General features: G+C 42.1%; 1 protein-coding gene across 2 annotated transcripts in view; it reads right to left on the bottom strand.

The window, feature by feature from the left end:
* Srgap2 (SLIT-ROBO Rho GTPase activating protein 2) overlaps positions 1-26,249 on the bottom strand; it is a 220,975-nt gene that overhangs the window by 66,246 nt on the left and 128,480 nt on the right. For both annotated transcript variants that reach the window (XM_032914707.1, XM_032914706.1), the window contains one exon: positions 975-1,037. In XM_032914707.1, the coding sequence (XP_032770598.1) occupies positions 975-1,037 (63 nt within the window). The remainder of the gene's footprint in view (positions 1-974; positions 1,038-26,249) is intronic.

The following is a 26,249-nucleotide window of genomic DNA, read 5'->3' as shown; positions in this document are numbered from 1 at the left end:
AGAATTGGAATTCTGATCTCAAAGGCTTGCGGAGCATATCACCACTGCCCTCCCATCCTGTGAGAGATAAGAGGAAGGGCGGGAGGGAGGGAAGAAGGGGAGGGAGAAAAAAAGGGAGGGAGGGAGGGATCGAGGAAGTAACTACAGAAAATCATTTTCACGTCAAATAGGTTGGGGCACTCTAGAAAACAGCACGGTGCTGGCACAAGCAAACTCTGGACAGGGTCTGGAAAAGCTACAAGCTGTATAACGGAAGCCTTCCTGCTACTGCAGCAGGAACTTCCTTGGTGTGTGTGTGTGTGTGTGTGTGTGTGTGTGTGTGTGTGTGTGTGTGTGTGTGTGTATGTATGTGTGTTCAATATAATTAACTGAGAGAAAACAGCCAGCAGCACTTCTGAGGCACACTGCTCATTTCCGTCTACAAGCCACAGTCGGAAGAGTTCAAAGCAGACTGCCTTCTGTTGTCTAAGCCGCCGCTTACCTCTCTGCTGTGTGCTACGTTCTCCTTGCCTGAAATGGTGCTTCACATTGCAGACTTTAGGAATCTGTGCTTCCCTCACAGCATCTGCTCTAATCTCAAACTACAATTAACCTAAGTTCTGATGCATAATTTAAGACTATAAATCCTTTCCAATAAGCAGAAGTGTGATGTAGGCTACATTCCTTGCCGGTAATGGTGACAGCTGTGCTGGTAACTGAGACCTTGGCTGGCTTCTTTCGATGGTGCCCCAGATGAAGCCAGAATAAAATTGCACAACTGGAAAAATATTTTTTGGCTCATTTGGTTTTAAAAAAAAATGAATGTGGAAAAAATGGGTGGGGTCACCCCCAATGGGGAAGAGGCACTGTCATCGGCCCCAGCTGAGTTCTGTTGCTGACGTGAGTAGGGCTGCAAACTGCCAAATGCTGCTTCTCTCTAGGACAGAAGAGCCGGGCAGCCCATCCATCCGATTTACCAATAAAGCTCGATTTACCGAATAAAGCTCGTTCAGGACCTTCATCAAGTCATCCTGGAGTTGCTGGCCAACTTCTTTACTCTGTAAAGAAAGAGGAAGGAAGGTTAATTGAAAATCAGAAGGAGATGGGAGGTGGCAGCAAAGACAAGAGCAGCACAGGCTCTACAAAGGACACAGCTTCGATTACAGCACAGTATTTAACCTAGCAAATCAGATAACAATTATGTCAGATTACTCAGAGTTTTAATGAAATGAAATGGGCCCTTTCTATAGCCCAGTAGAGACAATCATGTAGAGGGAAATGGGTTACAGCCCTTGATTTTTCAACTGGTCTCAAAAGCAGGCCTGAGAGCCACATCCTACCTAGCAACTGAGGTCAGGTAGACCGCACTTCCTCAGATATTTAGAGGCACGCACTCCATTGGATTACTAAGGAAAATAAGGTGTTCAACAGGATTGGACAAGGAACAGAATACAAACATTCAAGGACTTCAAAGACCCTAAACTCAACAGAAAACTCCAAGCAAGAAGGTACTGTACTTCTAAACTGACAGCACATCGAACTTGCTAATAGGATCCACAGGATTGGTCTGCACAGTCCTCCTCCATAGAAGGAAAAAGCACCTAAAATTGAGTGCATTTGTTTTTTCTGACTTGGATGTTAAGACCTACAGGCCACCCAATTCTCACTTGTTTCATTTCTTCCACAACTTCCCAAGGTCGTGGTTCTTCACTAATAATGTCTTACAACATCAGCTAATGCTACCTGATTCTGGTAATATACATTAAGGAGTTTCCAACAGACTAATTCTGAACAGCAGTGCTCTCTGATCTGTCGTTACTGCCTACCCTCGTTAGATCCAACCATGAAGAATAAAAGAAATAGAAGAATGAGGAAGCAGGAAAGAAACGTATCTTTATATCAGATACTAATACAAAAATGCAGAGAATAAAAACAATTGGTTATTGTTTTCAATGCCCAAAATTCAGATACGTATAACAGCTGAGCGCATTTCTTTCTACTTTCCCATACTGGGAATTGGACTTGGGATCTTGTGGGTACCAAGCAAGAACTCTACCACCAAGCTGCATCTCCAGCCTCTAAATAACACTCATCACAGCTCATTCCCAAAGCAAGAAGAGTCCTTTCATTCACACCGCTTTCGCACTGCATTTTCAAGGCGGCTGAGGGGAGGAGAGAACATGTGTGCCCCCCATAGGGCACACTGAGGGCAGAGAAAACTTGCCTGAGTCAGCTCTCTCCCACACATAGTTTCTGGGCGCCTTTATCCACTCAGTTATCTTGCCAGCCCGAACCTGAGCATTTTAAAAATAGTTTTGCCACTTTACTATTGAGTTCTTTGGCTAATTTTTTTTTCCATTAGGGTATTCATTATGGGATATAATATAGTGTGACTTCTATCATGAATATTTATGTGTTTTGTATTTGGTAATTTTAAAAATGGGGCGGAAGGACCAAGAATGAGCAACTACAACAGTGGCTGCCGGTCTCAGCTTTTCCAGCCCTGCTGTGTCTTTGTCATTTTCATTGTTGCGATGATAGAAGACCTTTCAAGCAGCAATTGGGGAAGGTGAGGTTACAGAGGTTACAGTTCAAGAAGGTTTCCTTCCCTCCGGTTGGGAAAGGGAGGGTGGCAGGAATGAGGAAGTGGGCAGATCACAAAGCAGAGAATGAGCAGGCTGTCCAGACGAACTATAAAACTTCAAGGCCTGTCACCCATGACTCCCTTCTTCCAGGAAGTTTCCAACTTCTAAAGGTTCCCCAAACTTCTCAAATAGTGCCTTCATCTGGGGTCAAGTGTTCATGGGCCATGAAGGACATTTCATAGTCAAACACCAGCATTTGCTGTAATTTGGCTGCTTTGGTCTGTTTCTCCAGGCTTAATTTCTTTTCTGTAAAATGAAAATCTCTCCGTCATATTGTAAGGCCTGGAACTTTGAAAAGTCTAGAGAAAACCCAGGGAAGATATCCCAAGATATATGCAATGGCAAGGACTTTCTGAAAATGACTCTAATAGCACAGAAAATACACTTAAAAACTGAGAAAGTGGGTAACATCAAATTAAAAAGACGTTTTGTATAACAAAGAAAACCACCAGAATAAAGAGAGTCATAGAATGGGAGAAAGGTCTTTTCCAAGTAACCATCTGGTTATCTAGAATCTACAAATACCTTCAAAAATTAAAGACCCCAATGACAAATCGTCCAGTCAATAAATGGGCTATTGAGCTGAACAGATAGTTCCTACAGAAAGAAATGCAGTGGTCAGTGTTAGCATCCTTCCAGGCGATGCTCCGCCTGACTCACTATAAAGGGCTGTTTGCCCTCCTCGACTTCTTATCCTCTTACTGCTGCTCTCTGCCTCTTCTTCCTCTCTCCACCTGTTCCTGGCCAGCCCCTCCCCCCGTTATTCCTCTCTCTGTGTCTCTCTCCTCCTTCTGTTCCTCCTCCCGATGCCCTAAATAAACCCTACTCCACACTATATCCATCCTATGGCTGGTACCTCAGGGGGAAGGGATGCCTCAGCAAGGGCCCACAGAGGGCACCCCCCCCCCCTCACCCTGTCTCACTCTCTCAAACATATCCTTGGCCGCTCCTCCTCCTCCTCCTCCTCCTCCTCCTCCTCCTCCTCCTCCTCCTCCTCCTCCTCTCCTCTCTCTCTCTCTCTCTCTCTCTCTCTCTCACACACACACACACACAGAACATCCAGGAAATATTTGAAAAAATGTTCAAGATCCTTAGCTACCAGAAAAATGCAAATTAAGTTGCTTTTCGATTCTATCACAGCTCAGTCAGAATGGTGTCATAAGAAAACTAACGACAAAGCTGAGTTCTAAAAGCTACAATGGAGCGATGTGATTCAGCTATACCGATCTTGGGAGCACAACACAGGACTCTGGGTTACACACCAGGGATACATGTACATACATGATTATTGTTGCACTATTCACAATAGCCAGGAAATGGAACCATTCTAGATGTCCATCAACAAATGAATAGAGAAGTGAAATGTGCATATACACAAGAAAAATTTATGTAGTAAAAAAAAAATGAAATCATGACTTTTGAAAGAAAATAAGAAAATAGCTGTAACTGAAAACTACGTGATGTGAAATAAGTCGGACTCAGAAAGGCAAATACTATGTTTGTTCTCTCATAGAGAATCCAGATTGAAAACTGCATGTGTAGGTTATGAAACTGAACAGGGCATGATGAAGGGGAGGAAGAGATTTTAAGAGAGCTGGGAAATAGAGTAATGAGATCCACGTCCTAAGAAAGCAGAAGTTGGTGTTAACCAGGGAAGGAAAGGGAAACCGCTCGAGGGAGGAACACAGAACTCTGAGGGAGGGAACAAAATATAATGACACACATGTATGAAGGTGCTGGGACAGGACTCATCACTTTATATGGTAGCCTAAAATACTAACAACAACAACAACAAAAAGACCTTTTCTTCCTGTCTTTGCTTGGTTTCTCTAATGCTACAACAAAACACTGGTCAAAAGCAACTTGGGGGAAAGTAGGGTTTGTTTGGTTACATAGCCCAGTCTATGTCCGCCACTGAGGAGAGCCAGGGCAGCAGCTCAAGTCAGGGACTAAAGAGACCACTGAGGAAGGATGCTTACTGGTTAGCTCCCAGACTCACGTTCAGCCACATTTCTTACACAGTCCAGGCCTACCTGCCTAGGAATGGTACTGCCCACGTGGGCTAACCACCTACATCAATTAGCAGTTTAAAAATACCTCACAGATGCCAAGGACAACCTCTGAGCTCCCTCTTCCCAGTTGACTGTTAGGTCTGTGTCAAGTTGACAGCTGAAGCTTACTATGACAACCTCTACCATTCTTGGTTCTACACCATGTTTTGCCCGTCTCCTCATTGTAAGAAAAACATTAAATATCAGTCTTTTCTGTCAAACACATTTTGTTTCTAAGGAAGAATTCAAATCTTTTGTTTCTTCTCCACCTCATAAAACCTTTGTGTAAATGCTTTAATCCCCCACTCAGTAAAGCTTTTATTCATACAAAGGCCCTGCTGCATTCTTGGCCCCGTTCTTATTTCCTTCGTGCAGATTCTTGTAAAGACTAGCCAGTCACGAAGGACTGGAGTAGAATCCCATCCCACGGGAAAAGACAGTCACTACCTGCTTTAGAATAAAAACCAAGACTTTCTGGCCTTCTGGCCTTAATCAAGAATGAAACTTCTCTTGTTTACTCCTGATAAACAGTTCTGCCTTATTGAAGACACTTCAGTTGGAATCGTCTGTCTGTGGCTCAAACTTATTTCTAACTGTGTGTCCATCTTAGAGTCAGCAGACTGGCTTCAGAGCAGAGTAAAAGACCAGGCACAGTTTTCTGTGAGGACCCTGATGGCAGCAAAATGAAAGCTTCAGGGATATCATGCCTGTTTTAGATTTCCCACTCCTAGTTCCTGTGGTTCAGTCACCTGGGAAGACAGGAGCTTTCAACTGTTAGTCTATAACTTCCCATGGAATTTCCTCTCATGGAGAGGAAGGCTGAGCTCCACAGAGGGGCAAGAAGGTAAAGAGAGGAGAAAATGACTCACCCTCTGCCTCAGAGTCAACAGGTCAGAGGTGACCATGAGTGTCACTATCAGCTGCCCGCCCTCCCAGCTCCAGAAGCTCCTCTTGACAGCCTTTCTGCCTTCCTCACCTCATCCTAAGTTTAAATGGCAAAGGTTAAATGAGATGTACCTGATCCTGCGCTACACCGCTTAGACTGGTCTTAAACAAACTAGTAGGAGTCCAGGAGTGGAAAGAGGAAGGGAGGGAAAGAGGAAGGGAGGGAAAGAGGAGGGAAAGACTAACCAATAAAACAGCAATTAAGACGGCAGATGTTTCCTTTTGTGTTCTGATTAGTCGGGAGGACCAATGAACTATTATCCCTGTTTATTTGAACTCGCTGCTGAAGCAATCAGATTTACCGTTCCCTCTGGCTGGGCTGGGAACACACGAGTAGCTAGCTCTAGTTAGCTCAGATAGAATATACAACTAGAGCTCCTAATGAGCCATTCTGGCCCAGAAGACAGGCAGGAACTGGCCAGTGTCTCTCCTTTCACAGATGATAAAAGGCCACCTGTTCTCCAACCCAGAAGCCTTAACAGTGGGCCTTCAGGGAAAAGTAAGGCCCCAGGAAGTACTTCCGCACATATCTCCACTGAGGGGCTAAAGGAGCGGGGAAGCTACCAGGGAGCCCCACCCAAAGACAAGGAGCACATTTATTCCTAGGAACAACAAAATGGATGAAGCCAAGTAGAAGACAATGAGGGCTGCAGAGCTTTCCTTTCTCTGTACAGAAGCAAAGGGGTTTCTAGGCAGGGAGGAAAAGGAATTTACAGTGTGGTCTTTGTGCACCAACACACGGCCTGGATCGCTTTTCTTTAAGATTTCTTGGAAGAGAATGAGTCATCTAAACATTGCAGGAAACCCAACAGAAGTTGGGGGTGGTTAACTTTGGGTAAAGTTTTTCTTTTAAATGTTTGCATAGTTATCTTTGTCAAAAAAAAAAAAAAAGAAGAAGAAGAAGAAAGAAAAGAAAAAAAGAAAGGTAGCTAAATTTAGAATAGAAATGCAGCACAATTAACAATGGACTAGGAAGTGCGATGGTGGGCTCAGATCTGGGTTTTTATATTGAAACTTATCACAACCTTTTTGGCTAGAGTGGGAGCCCCACTCTGCCTGGGACAAAAGCAGGAGTAGTCAAATAAGATTGCAACAGCTCCTTCCAGCTGTGTGCTTACAAAACCAGCAAGAAGTCTTCCCTTTCTAACAGATAAGGGCGGGACAGAACTGGAGCATACAGCCTCATCTCCACACTGTCCGCCACCCCGCCCAAGCGTAAGGCAGCAGATGTGTGGTCTGCTCTGCCTGGATGTAGGACTGTCTCTTGCTCCCTTTTAAAAGCTTATTTTATTATTTTTAATCATGTGTAGGTGTGTGCGTCTGCATGTGGGGATGTGGAAGTGAAGGCAGACGTCCGAGGAGGCCAGAGGCACCAGATCCCCTGCATTTGCTGTCACAGTTACGAGCTGACAGATGACTGGGACCTAACTGAGCTTGGGCCCCGTGGAAGCGCACCCGTGCTCTGAACCACTCCGTGCCCCATCTTTGTAATTTCTTATATTAATACATTTCCTGAAGTCAACGGGGTTTTCTGTTAGACAGAAACAAAACAAATGAACGAACAAACGAACAAATGACCCACCACTTATGCAAGATTCTAAAACTAGTCCATACCGGGAGCAGCACCCATTCTTTACCTCTCCTTACTCAGACCAGTACATCTTGCCTATCTACACTGCAGCACTTTATTAGGCACAGAGTCTCTCCTTGTTCGTAGATGAGTATATTTATGAACCAATGTTTCTGCCATGTGGTAGGAGCTAATTTCAGGTAGAAGCTGTGAGCAGGTAGAAACAGCAGGGTCATTTAATTCTGTGACAATGAGACTGTGTCAGCAGTTTTCCAAAAAAGAATGAAACTTTCAAGTGCACAGATCTCCATCAGTGCTAGCATCATCTCTTTACCCCCAAAGATGTATCAGAGGCCAACTGTTCCAAAAAGTCTAATTTAAAACCGAATGCACATTTCCAGATCTCAGAGGAGAGCGATATAAATGTTCTATTAAGCTCTGCAGCAGGGGACAAGCCACCCGATCCGGGGTGGAGGTTTCAGGGGCACTCGATTTCAAAGAGGCCGAGTTCCTGAGCTGGCACTTTGCCCAGAATGCTTTGAATGGTTAAGACAGGGCTCATGGGAGTGGGCTATTAGGTATCAGGCCAATGTTAGGTGATGGTGGTAACTGAGCCTGGCTGGCCTCTCCCATCCAACTTAGTTCAAAAAGCAAAAACAAAACAAACAGTGGTTCGGTGGGGGCTATTGTTACAAGGACACAGAGAATGGTGACATAGCAGGTCAGAGCTGAAAAATGACTTCTGAATTTTCCTTCAACCACATTTCTTTGTCAGTGCGTATATAGGAAGGACCTTGCTAGTCCCCATTCACCAGCTGATGAGAAAACCGACAGTGACTAGCAAGGTTGAGCTCTATTGGAACGTATACTGCGGGAGATCAAGGTCATACAATATACAGATACAATGCTGGAGTATAGTTTGGTGGTAGCAGGCTTCCCAGCAGCTCAGGGCCTCGGGGTGGTGAATCTCCAGCAAGACAAGTGACAATGGCAGTAGTTTCACCAAAGCACAAATATCTTAAAGAAAGGCTGGCTTGGAGCTGCCGTGTGAGAGATGCTGGGAGTGCTTTGATATTCTGAATCTGGGTAGTAGGCAAGGATGTTTTGAAATTATAATCCAGTATGTTTACAATGAAAATCTTATGTGTAGCACCTTTTTATATTTCCTATTCTGTTCTACTTTCTAAATACCGGTCATAACTCACTAAATTTAAAGTAGCAGTGATAGGATTAGAGCCCACCAACCAAGACAAGACAGGAGCTAAATAACTTCCCCTCTTGAGATAGCTGATTACAGTTCGAAGTAGGTTTAGGCTCAATTACTGATTTCTGGCAAGGCAGAAAGACAGCTGGATTTTAGGGAATGAACAAAAAAAATCCATCAGCAAATATTTATAGAACATCTATTATATGTCATATACTTGTGGCTTGAATATAAAACAGCAAGTTTAAAAGTTCACAGTCTGCTGAGAAAGATAGACATTGACCTAATGCCTGAGCCTATCAGAATGTAAGTCTTTATCCACCCCAAAGACATTGACAGAAATGGGATGATCTTAGTGTAAGAATTTCTCTTTACTTATCTCAGGCCAGCTTGCCAGAAACAGAAATCTGAGTTTAAAAAAAAAAATCCAGCTATTACACGTAAATCCTTCTACTTTGCATTTGCCTTTCTAATTACAAATGGCTGTTTCAGTCACAATGACACTGCTTTAGAGTAAGGGAATCTCAAAAGCTTATATACTGGCTAAAAAATGTTTGGAATCCTTTGAGTTTGTAAGCACCATAAAAGCTAATTTCACCAATAACCATTTCATTTAGAAGTTAATGAGGATAGCTGAATTTTCCTACAAGGGGAAAAGTCATATTACAGGAAAAAAGAATGTCAGAAACCTGACACCACACTATAAATATCACTACTTGTTTCAGATTCCTGTTGAATTATCTTTAAAAAACATAGTATTAAAATACCCCAAAGCTTCTCCCCCTGCCACCTGCAGCAGTTTGGAGAGCTGGCCCTGGTGTCACAGAGAGAGCAGGTGAGCTGGCCCTATTGCTAGCTGGCTACAGCACTCAGGAGAGCTGGTCCTGCACCTTGCCTGGGCAACACAGTAGAAGAGTTGGCCCTGGTGGAGAAGGCACAGTTGAGCAGGCCTGAAGGCAACAGCATAGGAGAGGTGGCCCCACCACTCATCTGCCATGAGGTAGTGTGGGTGCAGATGTGATACCCCTCCCTTGCTGCCACGTGCAGTAGTTGGAGAGCTGGCCCTGCAGGCATGAGAACCAGAGAGCTAGCCCTGCCCTTTCACTGGCTGTAGAACACAGGGAAAGTGGGCCCTGCACCTCACCTAGACAACACAGTGGAGCTGTCCCTGAAGGCAAAGGCATGGGTGAGCCAGCCCCAAGGGTGTGAGAGCAGGAGTGCTGTCCTACCCCCTACCCTCTTGAAAGCTGCACACAAGGGCGAGTAGGCCCCACTCCTTGACTAGGCACAGCAGAATTGGCTCCAGAGGCATGGGTGCTGGTGAGACATCCTCAAGGTCATGAGAGCAGGAGAGCTGACCCCGCCTTCTCTTCTGCTGAGGGAGGTTTTAGATGGTCTAGCTGGGACAGTGCTGGAGCGCTTACCCTGGTGGTACAGTTAAGGGAGAGCCTGCATGCTGACCCGCTCAGCTACCACCCAGTCAAAGAGCCAGGGCTCTGAGATTCAAACTTTATATCATCTGTAAATGCTTGGGTTGTGTGAAGGTCCAGGCCTGCTGACCCAAAGCTGCAGGATCTCCATGATACAGGGCAACAACAGGATAACCAGGATGAGTCCTGATAAGGAGTTTAATGTATCATAGAAGTCATAGATCTTGAACCAGACCAATATCTCATTGCAATGAACATTTGCAAGTGAAGATGTGTGTGGTCAGAGGGGTACACTGTGGGACACACTGGGACACACTACAGCTTTCACAGTGAGATGCTTTCTATGCCTTGCTTATCTTTTGTTTTTTTTATTTATTTTGGGGGTATGACCAGGGCAAAGGGCAGATATGAGGGTATGGGGAGATGAGAGGGACTGGGACCCATGATGTGAAACTCACAAAGTTAAATAAAAAGTTAAAAACAAAACACAACAATAACAAAACCCAAACGAACCAAACAAAATAACAACCCAAAGACACTAAAATATAAAATCACTGAAAACTAATGGAGGGGCGATTTCTCTTGAGTAGCTTACACCTGGCATGGATCCAAGAGTGTTTGTTATGTTAGCAACTGCAATGTTTTTCTTGTACCAAGATTACTATTCTTAGAGAAGCATCAGAGATCATGAATGAAAAATAAAGACTTTTACTATTTTCCCACCATCACCCTTCAGCAGATACCAAGTTAGCATATTTTTAGACTGGATTGTGTTAGAATGCCTAATTTTAAAACTGCTGCTTAAATTATAAGAATGAGTAAATATCTCTCAATAATAAGCTTAAGCTTACCAATACACTGGTACAGACTGGATGAGTACATTAAAATGGGATCCAAATCTCTGCAGTCTTTAAGGCATACACTTCATTGGTAAAGAGATAAAGGGCGGAAGAGAAGCTATCAAGAAATGGCAGCTGGAAAACAAGCTGGCATATCTATTCTGATATCCAGTAAAGAAGAGATCAAATCAAAATTACAAGAGATAAGGAAAGCCATTACACACCAATAAAGGGAAAAATCATTAAGATACAACTGTAAAGATATATGCAAAAACATTCTAGCTCCCAATTTCATAAACGCTGATGGACATAAAAGGTCAGATAGGTCCCAAATTAATAATAATACAGAGTGATTTTGATAGTCCATTGTCATTTTTAAGTAAGTAAAATCTGCAAAGACGCCTCAGGACCAAACAGCACCATGGTTCAAATGGACTAAGCAGATCAAGACAGGATATTCCATCCAGAAGCTATAGAATCTACGTTCTCAGTACCCCATGTGCCGCTCTCTAATATACCGTATTCTAGCCACAAAGCAAGACTTACCAAATACAAAAGAACTAGGATCACTAATTGTATCTTATCCTATCAGAACAGAATTAAACAAGAAAACAATAGTATGAAAAATTTTAGAAACTATTTAAAAAATATATATGGAAAAACACATCCTAGGATGAGAAATCAGAAATTTAAATTTTCTTAAAATCAAATGAAAATAAAAAACACAACATATCAGAAAATTTGCTAGTTCTAAGAAGAAAGTTTATAGCTATGAATACTTACATGAAAAATATATAAAAGAACAACTAAAAAAACAACCCCAAACCTAACAATGTGCTTTGGGACCTTAGAAAAAACCAAGAACATGCCAAACCCCAAAGCAGTGGACAGTAAGAAACAATGGAGATAAAAGTAGAAATTAATAAAATAAACACTAAAAGAACAATATAAAAATCAATCATAGTGGAACCTTTTAAAAAGATGGAAAAGGCTGACGAAGCATTAGCTGATGAGGAGGAAGACTCTAATAAAACTGAGAGGAAGGGGGAGGCTACTGCAGATTCCAGTGATACCCACAGAAGCAATCATTAGTGATTACCATGGAAAGTTATATTCCTGAAAATTCAGAAGAATGGGTAAATTCCTATACAGGTTCATCCACCAATATCAAAAAAAGGAGATTCAAACAAGTTAAACAAACCCACAGCAATAAGGCCAATAAAGTAGCAAGAAATCTCCCAACACTGAACATGTCAGGATCAAAAGGACTCACAGTCCAATTACCAAACATTTCAAGAAGAGCAAACACCAATGCTCTCCAAACTGTTCCATACACAGAAGGGAGGGACATTGTGTCAAACATTCTATAAAGCCACCACTACCCAGATACCAGAACCAGGTGAGAAAGCTGCACAGAAACAACTTTCCCATGAACACAAAAACTGTTGCAAATGGAATTTAAGAATGGGTTAAGATCATCAACAAACATTGCTTTTATTCCAGGAGGCTAGTTCAGCATTCAAATCATGAAGTGTGATATAACACATAAGTAGATTTCAGACTAGGAGTCACATGATCATCACAGCAATGCAGAAAAGGCTGCTGGCCAATTTAACACGATAAAATTCAGAAGACACCAGAAGTAGAAAGAACATACTTCAGTACAATAAAAACAACGTGACAAACTCAGCCAAGATTATACCACATGGGGAAAAACAGCCTTTCCCCCTAGAACCTGGAACCTACTACCTTTTCTAAGTGAAACAGATAATCCAAAAAAAGACTGAGTTCCACTGGATGGGGACAGGTCGACAGGAGAAGGAGGCAGGGAGACACTGAAGTCCACCTGTTCTCTCAAGACCTTTAGTAGCATAGTCTGAATATTTCTTGATGTGTGTTCCAGCCTCTTAGAAAGATACATCCTGTAATAAGAAAATAAGCTCACAACAATATCCTGGAAAGAAAAATCAGATCTAAGCCTTCTCTCTTAAGTCGACATTGTAATCGCTGTCTTGGCAAATCTCCACCGTGGCTATTGCTCAGGACAGTGACTTCAGTGACAATGTATGTTTTCAGGTTCTGATTTCTGGTTCCAAAAACATTTAGTGACATTATCCTGAAGGTGAATGTCTACCTATTTCCAAGGCTGGACATAGGGGCATAGAAACAGTGTCTTGGTGACTTTGGTACCCTCAAGCAGACTGGGACATACAAGGAACAAAAGACACCACGGCAAAGAGGATACAGATCTCAGGACATAACATCAACTCAGGAAGAAAAGCAAGCAATGGCTTAGAAAGAAAAGAGCCAGCATAGTAAGCGCCTGCAAGCATATGTCCTCCTACAATGTCGGATCCCAGGAGCTGGAAAGTACCTTGTGGTTCTCAGATGGCTGGGTTGGGACAAGAGGTAACAGAGCTCATCTGAAAGTTGGCATGTGAACATTGAGAGGAGGAAAACACCCTGGTAGGAAATGAAACAGTCAGCAGCACCCTACAGGAAATGCCTAAATGAGAAAACTGCTGATCAAACAAGAAAGAGGAACTTAGCAGCAAAGCCAGTTCATCAGGAATCAGTGTGGTGTCAGAAGTCTTGGCTTGCCTTAGAATCCCAGTATAGAGAAAGGAAGAGGCTCCAGGGGTTTAATCATGAATATAATATTTTCTTGACACTTCAGGTGGCAGGGTTGGCTCTAAGAGGACCATAATGCCAACTTTAGAGTACTGAGCAGATCTCTCCAGCTTCTGTGCTGGTTTATTTCTTCTTGTCTTTGTGCACACTAGTTACAGGGACAGCTATTCCCTTCAGTCATGGTCCATGAACACTTTTTAAAAATCCGGATCCTTCTGGATAGCACTTGCCCCTTACTATCACCTCACCCCATGAAAATCACTTAACTGTGAGAAGGAAAAGGCCAGAGTTTGGGCTTTGATGGTGTGTGTGTGTGTGTGTGTGTGTGTGTGTGTGTGTGTGTGTGTGTGTGTGTGTGTTTAAATATTTACTATTAAAAGGCAAAATTAGTAATCTTTTGTGGGGTTTTAAATATACACAAAATTAGTGGGCAGTAAATCAACAACAGAATCTGGGTCAGAATGGGGAAAAGATATTGTTAAATAAGCAGTAGAGAGTTAAACCATAGTAAACTTTGGCAAGTCAAGAATATACCCCATAGGCTGGCAAGATGGCTTAGTGGATAAAGGCATTTGCTACCAAGCCTGAAAACCTGCACTTGATTCCTAAGATTTAAGAAGTAGAAGGAGAGAACTAATTCATGCAAGTTATCCCTTGAACTCCACATTCACATCAGGCATATCACCCATGCACATGCATGCGTGTGTACACACACACACACACACACACACACACACACACACACACACACACACACACACACACCCCCTCCACCCTCCAAGAAAAAAAACAAAACTAAAAAACACTTTAAAAAAAAAATACATGATGTAGCAAGAAAATCCACAGAATCAACCAACCTGGACCCATAGCGGCTCAGAGACTGGACTGCCAACCAGGAGCCTGGACGGGAGTGACCTAGGCCAGCTGCATATCATATATGTCACAGCTGTGTAGCTTGGCGTTCTTGTACAGCACCTAACAGTGGGGGCAAGAGCTTTCTCTGACCCTGTTGCCTGCCTGTGAGACCCTTTCCTCCTACTGGGTTGCCTCTTCTAGCCTTAATAATAAAGGAGGTGCCATGTCTTATTGCTACGTGATATGCCATGGCTGGTTGCTATTCACAGGAGGCCTGTACTTTTCTGAAGAGATATGGAAGAAGGGTTGGGAGGTTGGGGGGCGGGGGGAGGACTGAGAGGGGAAACTGCAGCCAGGATTTATAAATAAAGAAAAGAGATGATATAGACTGGGTGTGGTAGTATACACCATAACAATCCTAGCACTCAGGAATCTCAGGCAGGATGGAAAGTTAGGCCTGCCTTGGCTGCATGGTGAGACCTTGTATCAAAAAACAAAGCAAAATATTAAAAGGAGAATACAAGTAGTAATTTATGGTAACCACTAAAGGAATAGTGTCACTACCAATCTAAGGGAAGGAAAACTCTGTAAACCATATAAAAAAGAAGGAATGAACTCATCTGCTAATGTGTTACTCACTCGGGCATAGAGACTGAATTCTAGTTGTCAGTAGAGGAGGACTTGACCACAGAGGGTAGCACCACGCTTTTGGAGGGTGATGGTACTGTCACATGTCTTAATTTTGGTCATGGTTCCAAGCTTCACTTTTCCAGAATGCTCCTCATTCTTTCCTGCATATCCAACCTTCAATGGGATCATTTCCATTCCAGTTAAATATCAGAGTCAAGGATGGTGGCACATGCTTGTAATCCCAGCAATTCTCAGAGGCTAAGGCAGGAGGGAAGTCCAAAGCTAGCCTTGGTTACTTAGCAGGAACATAAGTTTTTATTATTTCTTTCAGTGTGGGTCTGCTGGTGATAGTTTTTCATATTTCTTTTGTGAAAATCTCATTAGTTGGCCTTTCTCTCCTAAGGAAACTTCTTTCCACTGTCTCCTATCTTTCATTGCTCTTACTGAGAACCCAGAGTTAACTTGGCTGTTGCTTGAGTGCAGCTGTAAGACACTCTGTCACGGCTGTCATCAATGTGACGCTAATTCACCAACATGCAACTTTCTCTGTATTCATCCTACCTGGAATTCACGATGTGTTTTTACTCTGTAGTAACTTCGTTAGTTGTGCCATTTATAGCCATTTTTCTTCAACGGATGCTTCTCTTCGTTCTTTGTTTCCTGTTTGAACTTCAGATAATCGCCTTAGAACTGTTCATGTCTGATGCTTTTCTCTTCGTGTTCATCCTTTTATCACCCCGATCTTCAGGGTACTGCTGTATGACCTATCTTCAGCTTTGTTTAATCCAGGCATTAAGCTTTTCTTTTAGTTACTACATTTTCATCATAACATTTTGTTTTGTTTTTTCTTATTGATATGTAATTGACATAATACACACTCTAATTTAAGATATTTAAAATTCAATACATTTTAATGTCACAAAGAATTTGTAAACCATCACCACTAATTTCAGAATATTGTTATCATGCTAAGAGACCTGATGACTGTTAGTAATCACTTTTCCACCTTCCCCTCAGCTCCTAGCAACCACTAATCTACTTTCTAGAATAAACTAGAATATTCTAAACATTTCCTATAAATGGACTCATGGTATGAGGTCTTCTGTATCTGGCTTCTTTTATTCAATACAGTATTTTCAGAGCTTACTCGTCCTAGAAGAATGTATCAGAACCTCCTTTCTGACATGTGAGCGTAACAAACAACGACTGGGTGTTGAGCCCAGGGCCATGCACATGTTAATAAGCATACTGCATCAGTGAGCTACACTTCCCTGCCCCTCGTCATGCCTTTTTTTTCAACAGCTAAATATTAGAAATGAACAACAAATTTTGTTAACATTTGTTTAACTGCTTTATGAACATAGATTATTTCCACTTCTTGATTTTATATATAATGCTACTGTGTGCAAAGGTTTTCTGGAAGGAGCAAAAGTGCTAAATTAGGTTAACTCCAGGCTTCAGTTTTTATAGAATTATCTAACTTTTCTTTAATGCAGGGTCTCTCTAGGTAGTTCTTCTGCCTGTAACCCTAAATACTAAACGTAGAAGCCCGTGCATCACGTCCAGCTCCTCACTAACACTTCACTTTCTCTCTCTTTCTTTCTCAGTATGGCCACGTTACCCCATTGTGGTTTTGACCTGCAGTTCACTAATAACTGACAATGCAGAGACCTTATATTTCTTACTGGCCATTTGCTGATCTTCTTTGGAGAAAAGTTTCTTCTAGTTTTTACTCATCTATGAAATTAGATTGCCTCTCATTGTTGAGATAAGAGTTTTTTACACTATAAATACAAACCCTTTATAAAATACACGATTTGAAAATATTTTCTCTTATTCTACGGGGCCATCTATTCTTTTCCTTGATAGTGTTCTTAGAAAGTTTTGTACATTGATATTTCATTTAAAGTTATCATTTATAATTTTGTTATCATTTAATTTTTTTTAGACTATGAAACAGTGTAAAAATATGTTTGATAACATCCTTATTTGGGTCTTCTATGAGGCAAATACCTCTAAGTTTTTGGTCGTAGATATTTTATTTCTACATGTGCCTATTTATAATTGGAAGTCAAACTATGTTATAATAAACAATGAAAAATACATCAGTATTGAGGGAGGCTTTAAATCAGATTCTAGTCACAACCAATCTTGGATCATCTTAAGCCAGTCAGAGATGCGGACAGCTTAAAGCTAGTTTTCAGTCCCTGTGAGATCGCTGAAGTCACTTAGGCCCTACCCTTACTTCTAAGTTCCTTTCTGTGCTGATCTAAAGTGTGTGGAATCATAATCAGTACCCTTGGTCTCCCCAGATCCCTTGCACTGGGAACTGAATTCAGGTCTTCACGAATGCTAACAAGTTCTCTACCACTGAGCTACACTCCCAAGCCTGTCTTTTTCGTTTGTTTGTTTTATTTTGCTTTAATGTGTATTTTGAGACAAGCTCATGAATATGTCCGGGATGACCTTGAACTCATTATGTAGCAGAAGCAATCCTTGGCCGCCAGAGTAGGATTGCACCACTGGGCTGGGCTCTTCCTTTGTCTCAGTTTCAATTTTTACATGTCTAGCCCTTCAAGTTTACTCAAAATTCCACTCAACTTCATACCCCTTAGCTGTCTTCTAGAATGGTGGATGCTTCTAGTCATGGTTGCTCTACCGAAGCATAAAATTCAGACGGAGTTACCTAAAATGGCGGTGTAAACACTGAGCTCAGAGAATACATTATAGCCTTCAGCAGGCCTAGTGCAATTCTAGATTCCCAATAAGCATTATGCAATGTGCTTTACACAGAAGAGTTTAACATTGGACATAACGAAAGCTTGTCACACATAAGATTCTCAAGTTCTTCCCTTCTCAGGACATTCTGGGAAAACGAGAGAGAAACAAACCTCAGGATTTAAATGTGGTTCCTCTTATTTCCCCAGGGACTTTTTCAAATCCCCAATCTATAAAGGGGAGGATGAATCTAACTCAAATAAAGGGTATCTTCTGAATCACCTAAGTGACAGAAAATCGAGAATCAAATCTCAGGGATCATTTGGTGACTTACATTTTACCTAATGAAGGAATTCTACACAAAGCTCTAAATATAAATATATGAACAAGTCTTAAACAGGGCCAGGCGTGAAGCACACTTATAATCCTAGCATTAGGGAAGCAAAGACACAAGAATTCTTGGAGCCTGCTAGCCAGCTAGTGTTGCTGAACTGTTGAGCTCCAGAAGTAGTGAAAAACACGGTAGAGGGGCAGGCAGAGATGGCTCAGTGGGTAAAGGACCCTGCTGCCAAGCCTGCCAACCTGCGTTAATTGCTAGTATACACTGGCTCAGTGTCTTCATTAAGCAAGCGAGCTATATATGAAAATTTCTTTTACTACTTGGACTTCACTCCTCAGCAATATTACCTATGCCATCTTTTCATACCTTCCTTGCCTAGATAAGAGTTAGTCATGCAAATATTTCCTCCCTTTTATCATTGTGCATTTCTGAATGATCTAGACTTCATTATTCAATTAGTAATTAAAAATAATAGTTATATCTTCTACTCAGTGTTTAATATGTGCTAATTTATGGGCATGACTTCATTTAACTGTTGTAACAGTTTTTATCACTATCTCCATTTTATAGATGCTAAGTCTTAGAAAGGCCACACAATTGTCCAGCCATGAAGTGAAGAACTGGAATTGAATTCACACACTGTTCCACACTATCCATACTATTTTGTCATGTATGTACTCTAATCTTAAATAAGCTTTACTGGATGAAAACAAGGGGAAGAAATTCCATAAACTTTGACACAAAGAAAGAGAATGATATAACAGCCCTCCCTCAGGACCTTTAAGGGAGAGGAAAGATAATACAAGACAGAGGCCATAGATAGCATCAAGGAAACTGCTTTCTCGGGGTTGGGGATTTAGCTCAGTGGTAGAGCGCTTGCCTAGGGAAGCGCAAGGCCCTGGGTTCGGTCCCCAGCTCGGGAAAAAAAAAAAAAAAAGGAAACTGCTTTCCAGATACAAGAGGTAAGATGCACATATGAATGCACAGTGATTCTGACAGCATGCACAGGACCCTTGCAAGCACAAGGCAGACAGAATTCCAGCACGAAGAGAGGTTAGATGGGTATGAGCTTCCACCATTAGCCGAGGCACTGTTGGTATTTAATAGCTGCAAGGAGAGTGCCAGTTTTCCTTGAATTATAACAATTTTTATCACTGTCTCTATTTTATAGATGCTAAATTTAGAAAGATCAAGCAATTGTCTGGCTACTAAGTGAAGGACTGGAATTTGAACTCACAAGCTTCCACACTATCCATACTGTTTTGTCACATATGCCCTCTCATCTTAAGGAAGCCTTACTGGATGAAAAGGTGACCTCTGGTCACACTCCAGAGTATGCTCCACTCCCAAGAGTCACTGAAGAACACAAACTGGATTAGATGGGGATTTAAAAAACCCAAAAAGCACAAAGTTAGGTGAATAGAAGGAGAGGGTGAATATTGCATGGGTCCAGGAAGTGTGAATACCATCCAAATAAATTGTAAGAAATGGGGGTTGGGGATTTAGCTCAGTGGTAGAGCGCTTGCCTAGGAAGCGCAAGGCCCTGGGTTCGATCCCCAGCTCCGAAAAAAAGAACCAAAAAAAAAAAAAATTGTAAGAAATGGCTCAGGCTCTAAGGTCAACTATAAACAAATGGGATCTCATTTTGAAAAGCTTCTGTAAGGCAAAGGACACTGTCAACAGGACAAAACGACAACCTACAGATTAGAAAAGGATCTTTACCAACCCTACATCCGATGGAGAGCTAATATCCAATATATACAAAGAACTCCAGAAGTTAGACTCCAGAGAACCAAATAACTCTATTAAAAAATGGGGTACAGGGGTTGGGGATTTAGCTCAGTGGTAGAGCGCTTGCCTAGGAAGCGCAAGGCCCTGGGTTCGGTCCCCAGCTCCGGAAAAAAAAAAAAAAAAAAGAATTCTCAACTGAGGAATATCAAATGGCTGAGAAGTACCTACAGAAATGTTCAACATCTTTATTCATCAGGGAAATGCAAATCAAAACAGCCCTGAGATTCCACCTCACATCAGTCAGAATGGCTAAGATCAAAATACTCAGGTGACAGCAGATGCTATCCATTGTTGGTGGGATTGCAAGCTGGTACAACTACTCTGGAAATCAGTTGGCAGTTCCTCAGAAAATTGGACATTGAACTACCTGCGGACCCAGCTATACCACTCCTGGGCAAATACCCAAAAGATGCTCCAACATATAACAAGAACACAGGCTCCACTATGTTCATAGAAGCCTTATTTATAATAATAAGCTAGAAAGAACCCAGATGTCCTTCAACAGAGGAATGAATACAGAAAATGTGGTACATTTTACAGAATGGAGTACTATTCAGCTATTAAAAACAATGACTTCATGAAATTCTCAAGCAAATGGATAGAACTAGAAAATAGCTTGAATGAGGTAACCCAGTCACAAAAGAACACACATGGTATGCATTCATTGATAAGTAGATATTAGCCCCAAATCTCAGAATAACCAAGATACAATTCACAGGCCACACAAAGCTCAAGAAGGAAGACCAAAGTGTGGATGGTTCAGTTCTACTTAGAAGGGGGAACAAAATCATCACGGGATGTAGAGGGAGGGAGGAACCTGGGAGAGAGAGAGAATGGGGAGGGCAAGGGAGGTGGGCAGGATCAGGTGTAGAAGGAGCGGGGGGTGGGTGTTGTACATAGGATCAGGAAATTGAATGGAGGTATGTAGCAGTGGGGGATGGGGAACTGGGGTTGGCCACTAGAAAGTCCCAGGAGTCAGGTAAGCAAGAGGCTCCAAAGACCCAAATGGGATGACACTGGCTGAAATACCCAACAAAGGGGAGAGAGAACCTGTAGAGACCATATCCAGAGGTTAGACATGGTCCCTGGGTTGAGGGATGGGGCCACCCACCCATCTCAAAAATATTAACCCAGAATTGCTCTTGTCTAAAGGAAATGCAGGGACAAAGAATGGAGCAGAGACTGAAGGAAAGGCCATCCAGAGACTACCCCACCTAGGGATCCAACCCATCTGCAGTCACCAAATCAGACACCATTACCGATGCCAAGAAGTGCTTGCTGATAGGAGCCTGATAGAGCTGTCTTCTGAGAGACTCTGTGAGAGCCTGACAAATACAGATGTGGATGCTCACAGTCAACCATTGAACTGAGCATGGGGACCCTAATGGAGGAGTTAGGGGAAGGACTGAAGGTGCTGAAGGGGTTTGCAACTGCATAGGAAGAACTACAACATCAACCAACCAGACCCCTCAGAGCTCCCAGGGACTAAGCCACCAACCAAAGAGTACACAGGGATGGACCCAGTAGCATATGTAGCAGAGGATTGCCTTATCTGGCATTAATGGGAGGGGAGGCCCTTGGCCCTGTAGAGGCTTGATGCCCCAGTGTAGGGGAATTCTAGGGTGGTGGGGGAGCACCTGTATAAAAGCAGTGGGGAGGGGAGATGAGATAGGGGGTTTGAGGAGGGGAAACCCAGAAGGGGTGATAACATTTGAAATGTAAATAAATAAAATAACCAATTTAAAAACAAAAAGAAATTCTTAAAGAAATAGTAAAAATAGTATTTAGAAAAAAGAGAATAAAAAGAATATATAATTTGTGTATCATTGCTAGTCATAGTGATGACAGAAAGAAAGCAACCACAGCCTTTCTATATTTCTGCTTTTTCCTGCCAGGCTGGTTCCTCACTTGGAAATGGAGACCATTGCATAGCTGGCCTCTCATCTGGTCATCTCTATCCATCAACTCCCATGGACAGCTCCTGAGCTAAGTCTCTAGCATGTACAGCACTGTAGGCCACAGACGTTTGCCCAGAACGTTCTCTATAGGTACTATGAGGTTCTTAAAAAAAAGTCCACTGTATCTCTCTTTTTAAATGCCTCCCTCTCCAATTTAATTAAGATGCCCTTTTAGCTTGTAGATAGCACTGTCAGCTCTACATTCCTACGGGATGCCGGGCTGACGTAAGCAATTTGAAAAGCCGAGGATAGAATCCCCAACCCAGAGCACGTCAATCTTCTGTACAAATCGAGGCAGGAGTAAACTATACCTGTGGCTGTATCATAATTTAAATTACTCTCAAATATTCTTAAGAAGTTGAGAAATATTTTATTATACAAAAATCCAAAGCAAATCAAAAGAAAGTAAATTAATAAATACAGAATTAAAAAGAAATCATAACCACACTTCTAGAACGCATAGGAAAAAAGGTAAGCTTGTCACAACTGTGCCTGGTATTTTTTTTTTTTAAATGGTTCTTTTTTTTTTTTTTTTTTTTCATTTATTATATATAGGTACACTGTAGCTATCTTCAGATACACCAGAAGAGGGCATCGGATCTCATTACAGATGGTTGTGAGCCACCATGTGGTTGCTGGGAATTGAACTCAGGACCTCTGGAAGAGCAGTCGGTGCTCTTAACCGCTGAGCCATCTCTCCAGCCCCCTGTGCCTGGTATTTTTGACCCTGGGCCTCAATCTACTCATTTAAAGCCGCAAACCGTGAATGAATACCTCAGTTGCTTTACCCTAGAACCAAATTTTAATTAGAAGTTCTTTATAGTCTACAGGTGATATGAGAAGATAAGGTCAACATTGTGGTAGGACATCCAACCAATAAGAAGATAAACAACGCAACCATGGGGCGCTCCGGGTCACAATCCAGGCTGACTCTGGTCTCATACTTTTTCTATTCTGCATTATCTTTCAAAAAGCTTCACTGTTCTTCATCACTTTGCACAGTTGACTCGTGAGTGTCAAGTCAAACGTCTGAAGCACAAGTCTAATGGGTTAGGAGGGGTCAAAAGTATTCGAGGAAGGCCCAAGGCAGGCTTGGAGAACTCGATCCAGCTGAAGAGATGATCTGAAAGTGTGTTGAATTCCTTTGTTGACCACAAATCCAACTGTTACAACCTCTCTCCTGGGACTTATAGCCCATTTCCTTTATCATTCATTTGGCAATATAGTATGTTCAAATCAGCAGTGGAAGAAATAGATCCAAGGGACTACTGTTTCAGATCGCCTACAAGGGATTTTCAGAAGCCCAGAAGGACTTCTGAATGCAAGAGGGCTTTTAGAGCAAAAGGTCAATTCTCTCTCAACTCTCTTTCCTTTCTGCCTAGCTTAGACCTCGGCAGAAACAACCTTATGTGCTTAGAACAATTCAGAAATTATCTTCAAGTAGTTCCATAAACTTAAACTCCAGTTCTGAAAACCCAGAAATATTGTTTTAGCTCCCTTATAAAGTTATTCTGCAAATGTTCACCCTCTTAAGTAAACAGTAGTCTTTCCCAGGTTTCTTCCCAAGGTGAAAACTAAGCCTTTTTTTTATATTCTCTCTCTCTCTCTCTCTCTCTCTCTCTCTCTCTCTCTCTCTCTCTCTCTCTCTCTCTCCCTCTCTCCCTCTCTCTCTCTCTCTCTCTCCCTCTCTCCCTCTCCCTCTCCCTCCCTCTCCCTCTCCCTCTCTATCTTTCTGGAAAAGCCAGTAAGGAATGTTTCTGTGCCACTGATAGTGCCATAATAGCCTGATCTAGGTTTGGGGTAAGGAAAGCCAATACTGATCCTGAATCCAAAAGAGAAGGATACTAGTAGCTAGGAAGTACAAGTTTAAGGAAGGAAACTAGAAGTAGCTTCTGGGCTTTGAAGAATGGCAACTCATTTGATCACACCCTGTTAACAAGGGGCACATCTTCAGTGGGGATTACAGATAGCTCTGGGTTCAACAACAGGACCATGATCTGAGAGCTGACTAAGATTTATAGTATGTTTAATATATACAGCTATTCTAGTTCTTAGAAATTACTTAGAAACTTGATAATCTAGAGAGACTAAGATCTGTCTTCCTGTCTTAGTATTTTCCCAACATTTATGCCTATGGCATAAAAATGAACACCCTGTTCCTTCTAATGCAAATGGAGATGTGCTATCTCTTCCATCTCTTCTATTCCTCTTCTGCTGTAGATCAGGCTTCATCGCCTGCAATGGCTTTCTAACTCTCCTTACTTTTCTAATGTCTAATGCTCAACTTCTCAAAGTAACCTTTGTAAAACGCCAGAGCTAGGAACGCAGGTCAGAGATAGAGTGCATGTCGACTATGTGTTCAAACCCAAGACAGACAGACAAGACAGAAACACACACACACACACACACACACACACACACACACACACAGACACAGAGAGACACACAGACACACAGGGACAGAGACAGACAGACAGACAGACAGACAGACACACACACACACACACACACACACACACACACACACACACACACCCCACAGCAAATGTTAGAGAAATAAGTCTTAGAGTCTAATTGTTTTTTATCGTGTCCAAGCCAGGGAAGAGAGAGAGAGAGAGAGAGAGAGAGAGAGAGAGAGAGAGAGAGAGAGAGAGAGAGAGAGAGAGAGAGAAGAGCAGAAGAGAGTGAGAGAGGAGGAAGAAACTCCTGTAGCTTTCAAGCCAGGAGAGGAAGAGAGGAAGAGAGGAAGAGAGGAAGAGAGAGAGAGAGAGAGAGAGAGAGAGAGAGAGAGAGAGAGAGAGAGAGAAAGAGCAGAAGAGAGAGTGAGAAAGCGAGTCTAATTTTTTGAAAAAGCTTTTATTTTATGTGTATGAGTGTTTTGCCTGCACGTATGCATGTGTACCACACACATTTGATGCTCCTAGCAGCCAGAAGAGGGCATTAGATTTCCCAGAATAGGAGTTACAGATGGTTGTGAGCCTCCGTGTGGATGCTAGGAACCAAACCAGAGTCCTCTGCAAGAGCCACAGTGCTCTTACCAGCTGAGTCATTTCCCCAGCCCCTAGTCCTACTGAGAGATGATATGAAAACCAGAATAGGAGGCATAGTGGCAGATCAGATCTTTTTCAGTCATAAGTGATAACGGAGGCACATTTCTACCTAACCAGAAAACACCATAGACATAGACAATGAAGCACATAGACAGAACTGTCTGGAACAAGTGTGGTATTGCAGACTCACTAAAACGAATGTAATCAATCACCAGGTGGCAAGCCCTTCAGTTACCTATTTTATTCAGGATGAAAGTGAACAAGGGAAGACTTCAAGCTCTGGCCTAAGACATGAACGCACGTATCTCATGAGGAATGTGCCACCAGAAAATCCTTGTCTTAAATGAAAAGGTATGATTCTTGGCCTAAGAAAAAGTCTGGCTTTCATGTAGGGCTAGAGGGAGGATGAGGTGAGACCACAGAGCCTAGAGTTATCAGGTCAGAGGCAACAAACTCAAATCACATCCTTAAATCTAACCTGTGGGTAAGCCCACCCAGTATGTCAGAAATAATCTATTCTGATTACAATACCCATTTTCATCTTTCCTGCCACAAAGGGGATATATACTGATGACTTTAATTTTGCCAACAGGGTGTAATTCATCTCCATTCCCACTCTTCATATACTGTTCTGTGAAGGGGATTAGATGGACAGTATCAAACTCCACTGGGCTCCAGCCTGCAGCTCTGAAACTTAGTGCTCAGAATGCAGTATGGAAAGCCTTAGTTTATATATGCTTTAAAGGCCCGTGAGGGCTAGGGAGCAGGGGTAAGTTGTTTTCTTTTTTCTTTTGGTTGGGTAACAATGACTACAAAACTTTCAAAGCCCAGGTAAGATCTGACATGAATCCAATAGACATAGTTTTGAAGCAATGTTTAAACAAAGTGATGCTGAACACTTGACGTTGTTTCCAAAGAGTATGCAGCTTATTGGTCAAGTGTTCTGTGTTTAATGGATAGCTAATGTAAAGACTATTATTCTATCAGGGGTATTTAAATTAAAAAAATTAAAATCTAAGAAAAGATATCTTTATTTAAATAATATTTATTTTCCAAAGTCATTTTATACTCATGTGTCCCTATTATCCTCACACAATCTTCGGGAGGCAAAGTGAGCAAGAAGGAAGATTCCTGTTCAGTTCATAACTGAGGTACAGGAATATGGGATTCTTGCCATTGACAGGATCAACGACAAAACAGTCTCAGGCTTACACCATTACCTACTACCTTACATGAAAAGGAAAGGAGAAGGAGGCTGTCCTACGTACCAGTTTCAGAAGATTTCAAACTCAGTCTAAAGTATTTGTCCAGGACCTGTCCTTCCTGGGCCCTTCCTGGTCCCTAGCATCAAGTCACCTCCACACTCAAGTCCATGAGCCTTGTTCCCACTTTCCTTTTGTCCATTTAACATGTTCTCTCCTCTTTGCTAGATTTTCAGTCTTCTCTCAAATGGCCTTTACTCTTTCTGGTTTCAACTGTCCATTTTATATAGTTTGTTTTTAAGTATTCCTTCCAGCTTTTGTCCTTACAAACATTTCCCTTTCCCATAACTGAAACAAAACTTAGAAAGTGTGGTATTGAGTCCTGGAGTGCTGTAAGTAGAACTAGGTGCA

The sequence above is a fragment of the Rattus rattus genome, chromosome 10, assembly GCF_011064425.1.
Source record: "Rattus rattus isolate New Zealand chromosome 10, Rrattus_CSIRO_v1, whole genome shotgun sequence".
Classification (NCBI taxonomy): domain Eukaryota; kingdom Metazoa; phylum Chordata; class Mammalia; order Rodentia; family Muridae; genus Rattus; species Rattus rattus.
The sequence above is the reverse complement of the archived record's forward strand: the minus strand, read 5'-3'. Positions and strand labels throughout refer to the sequence as shown.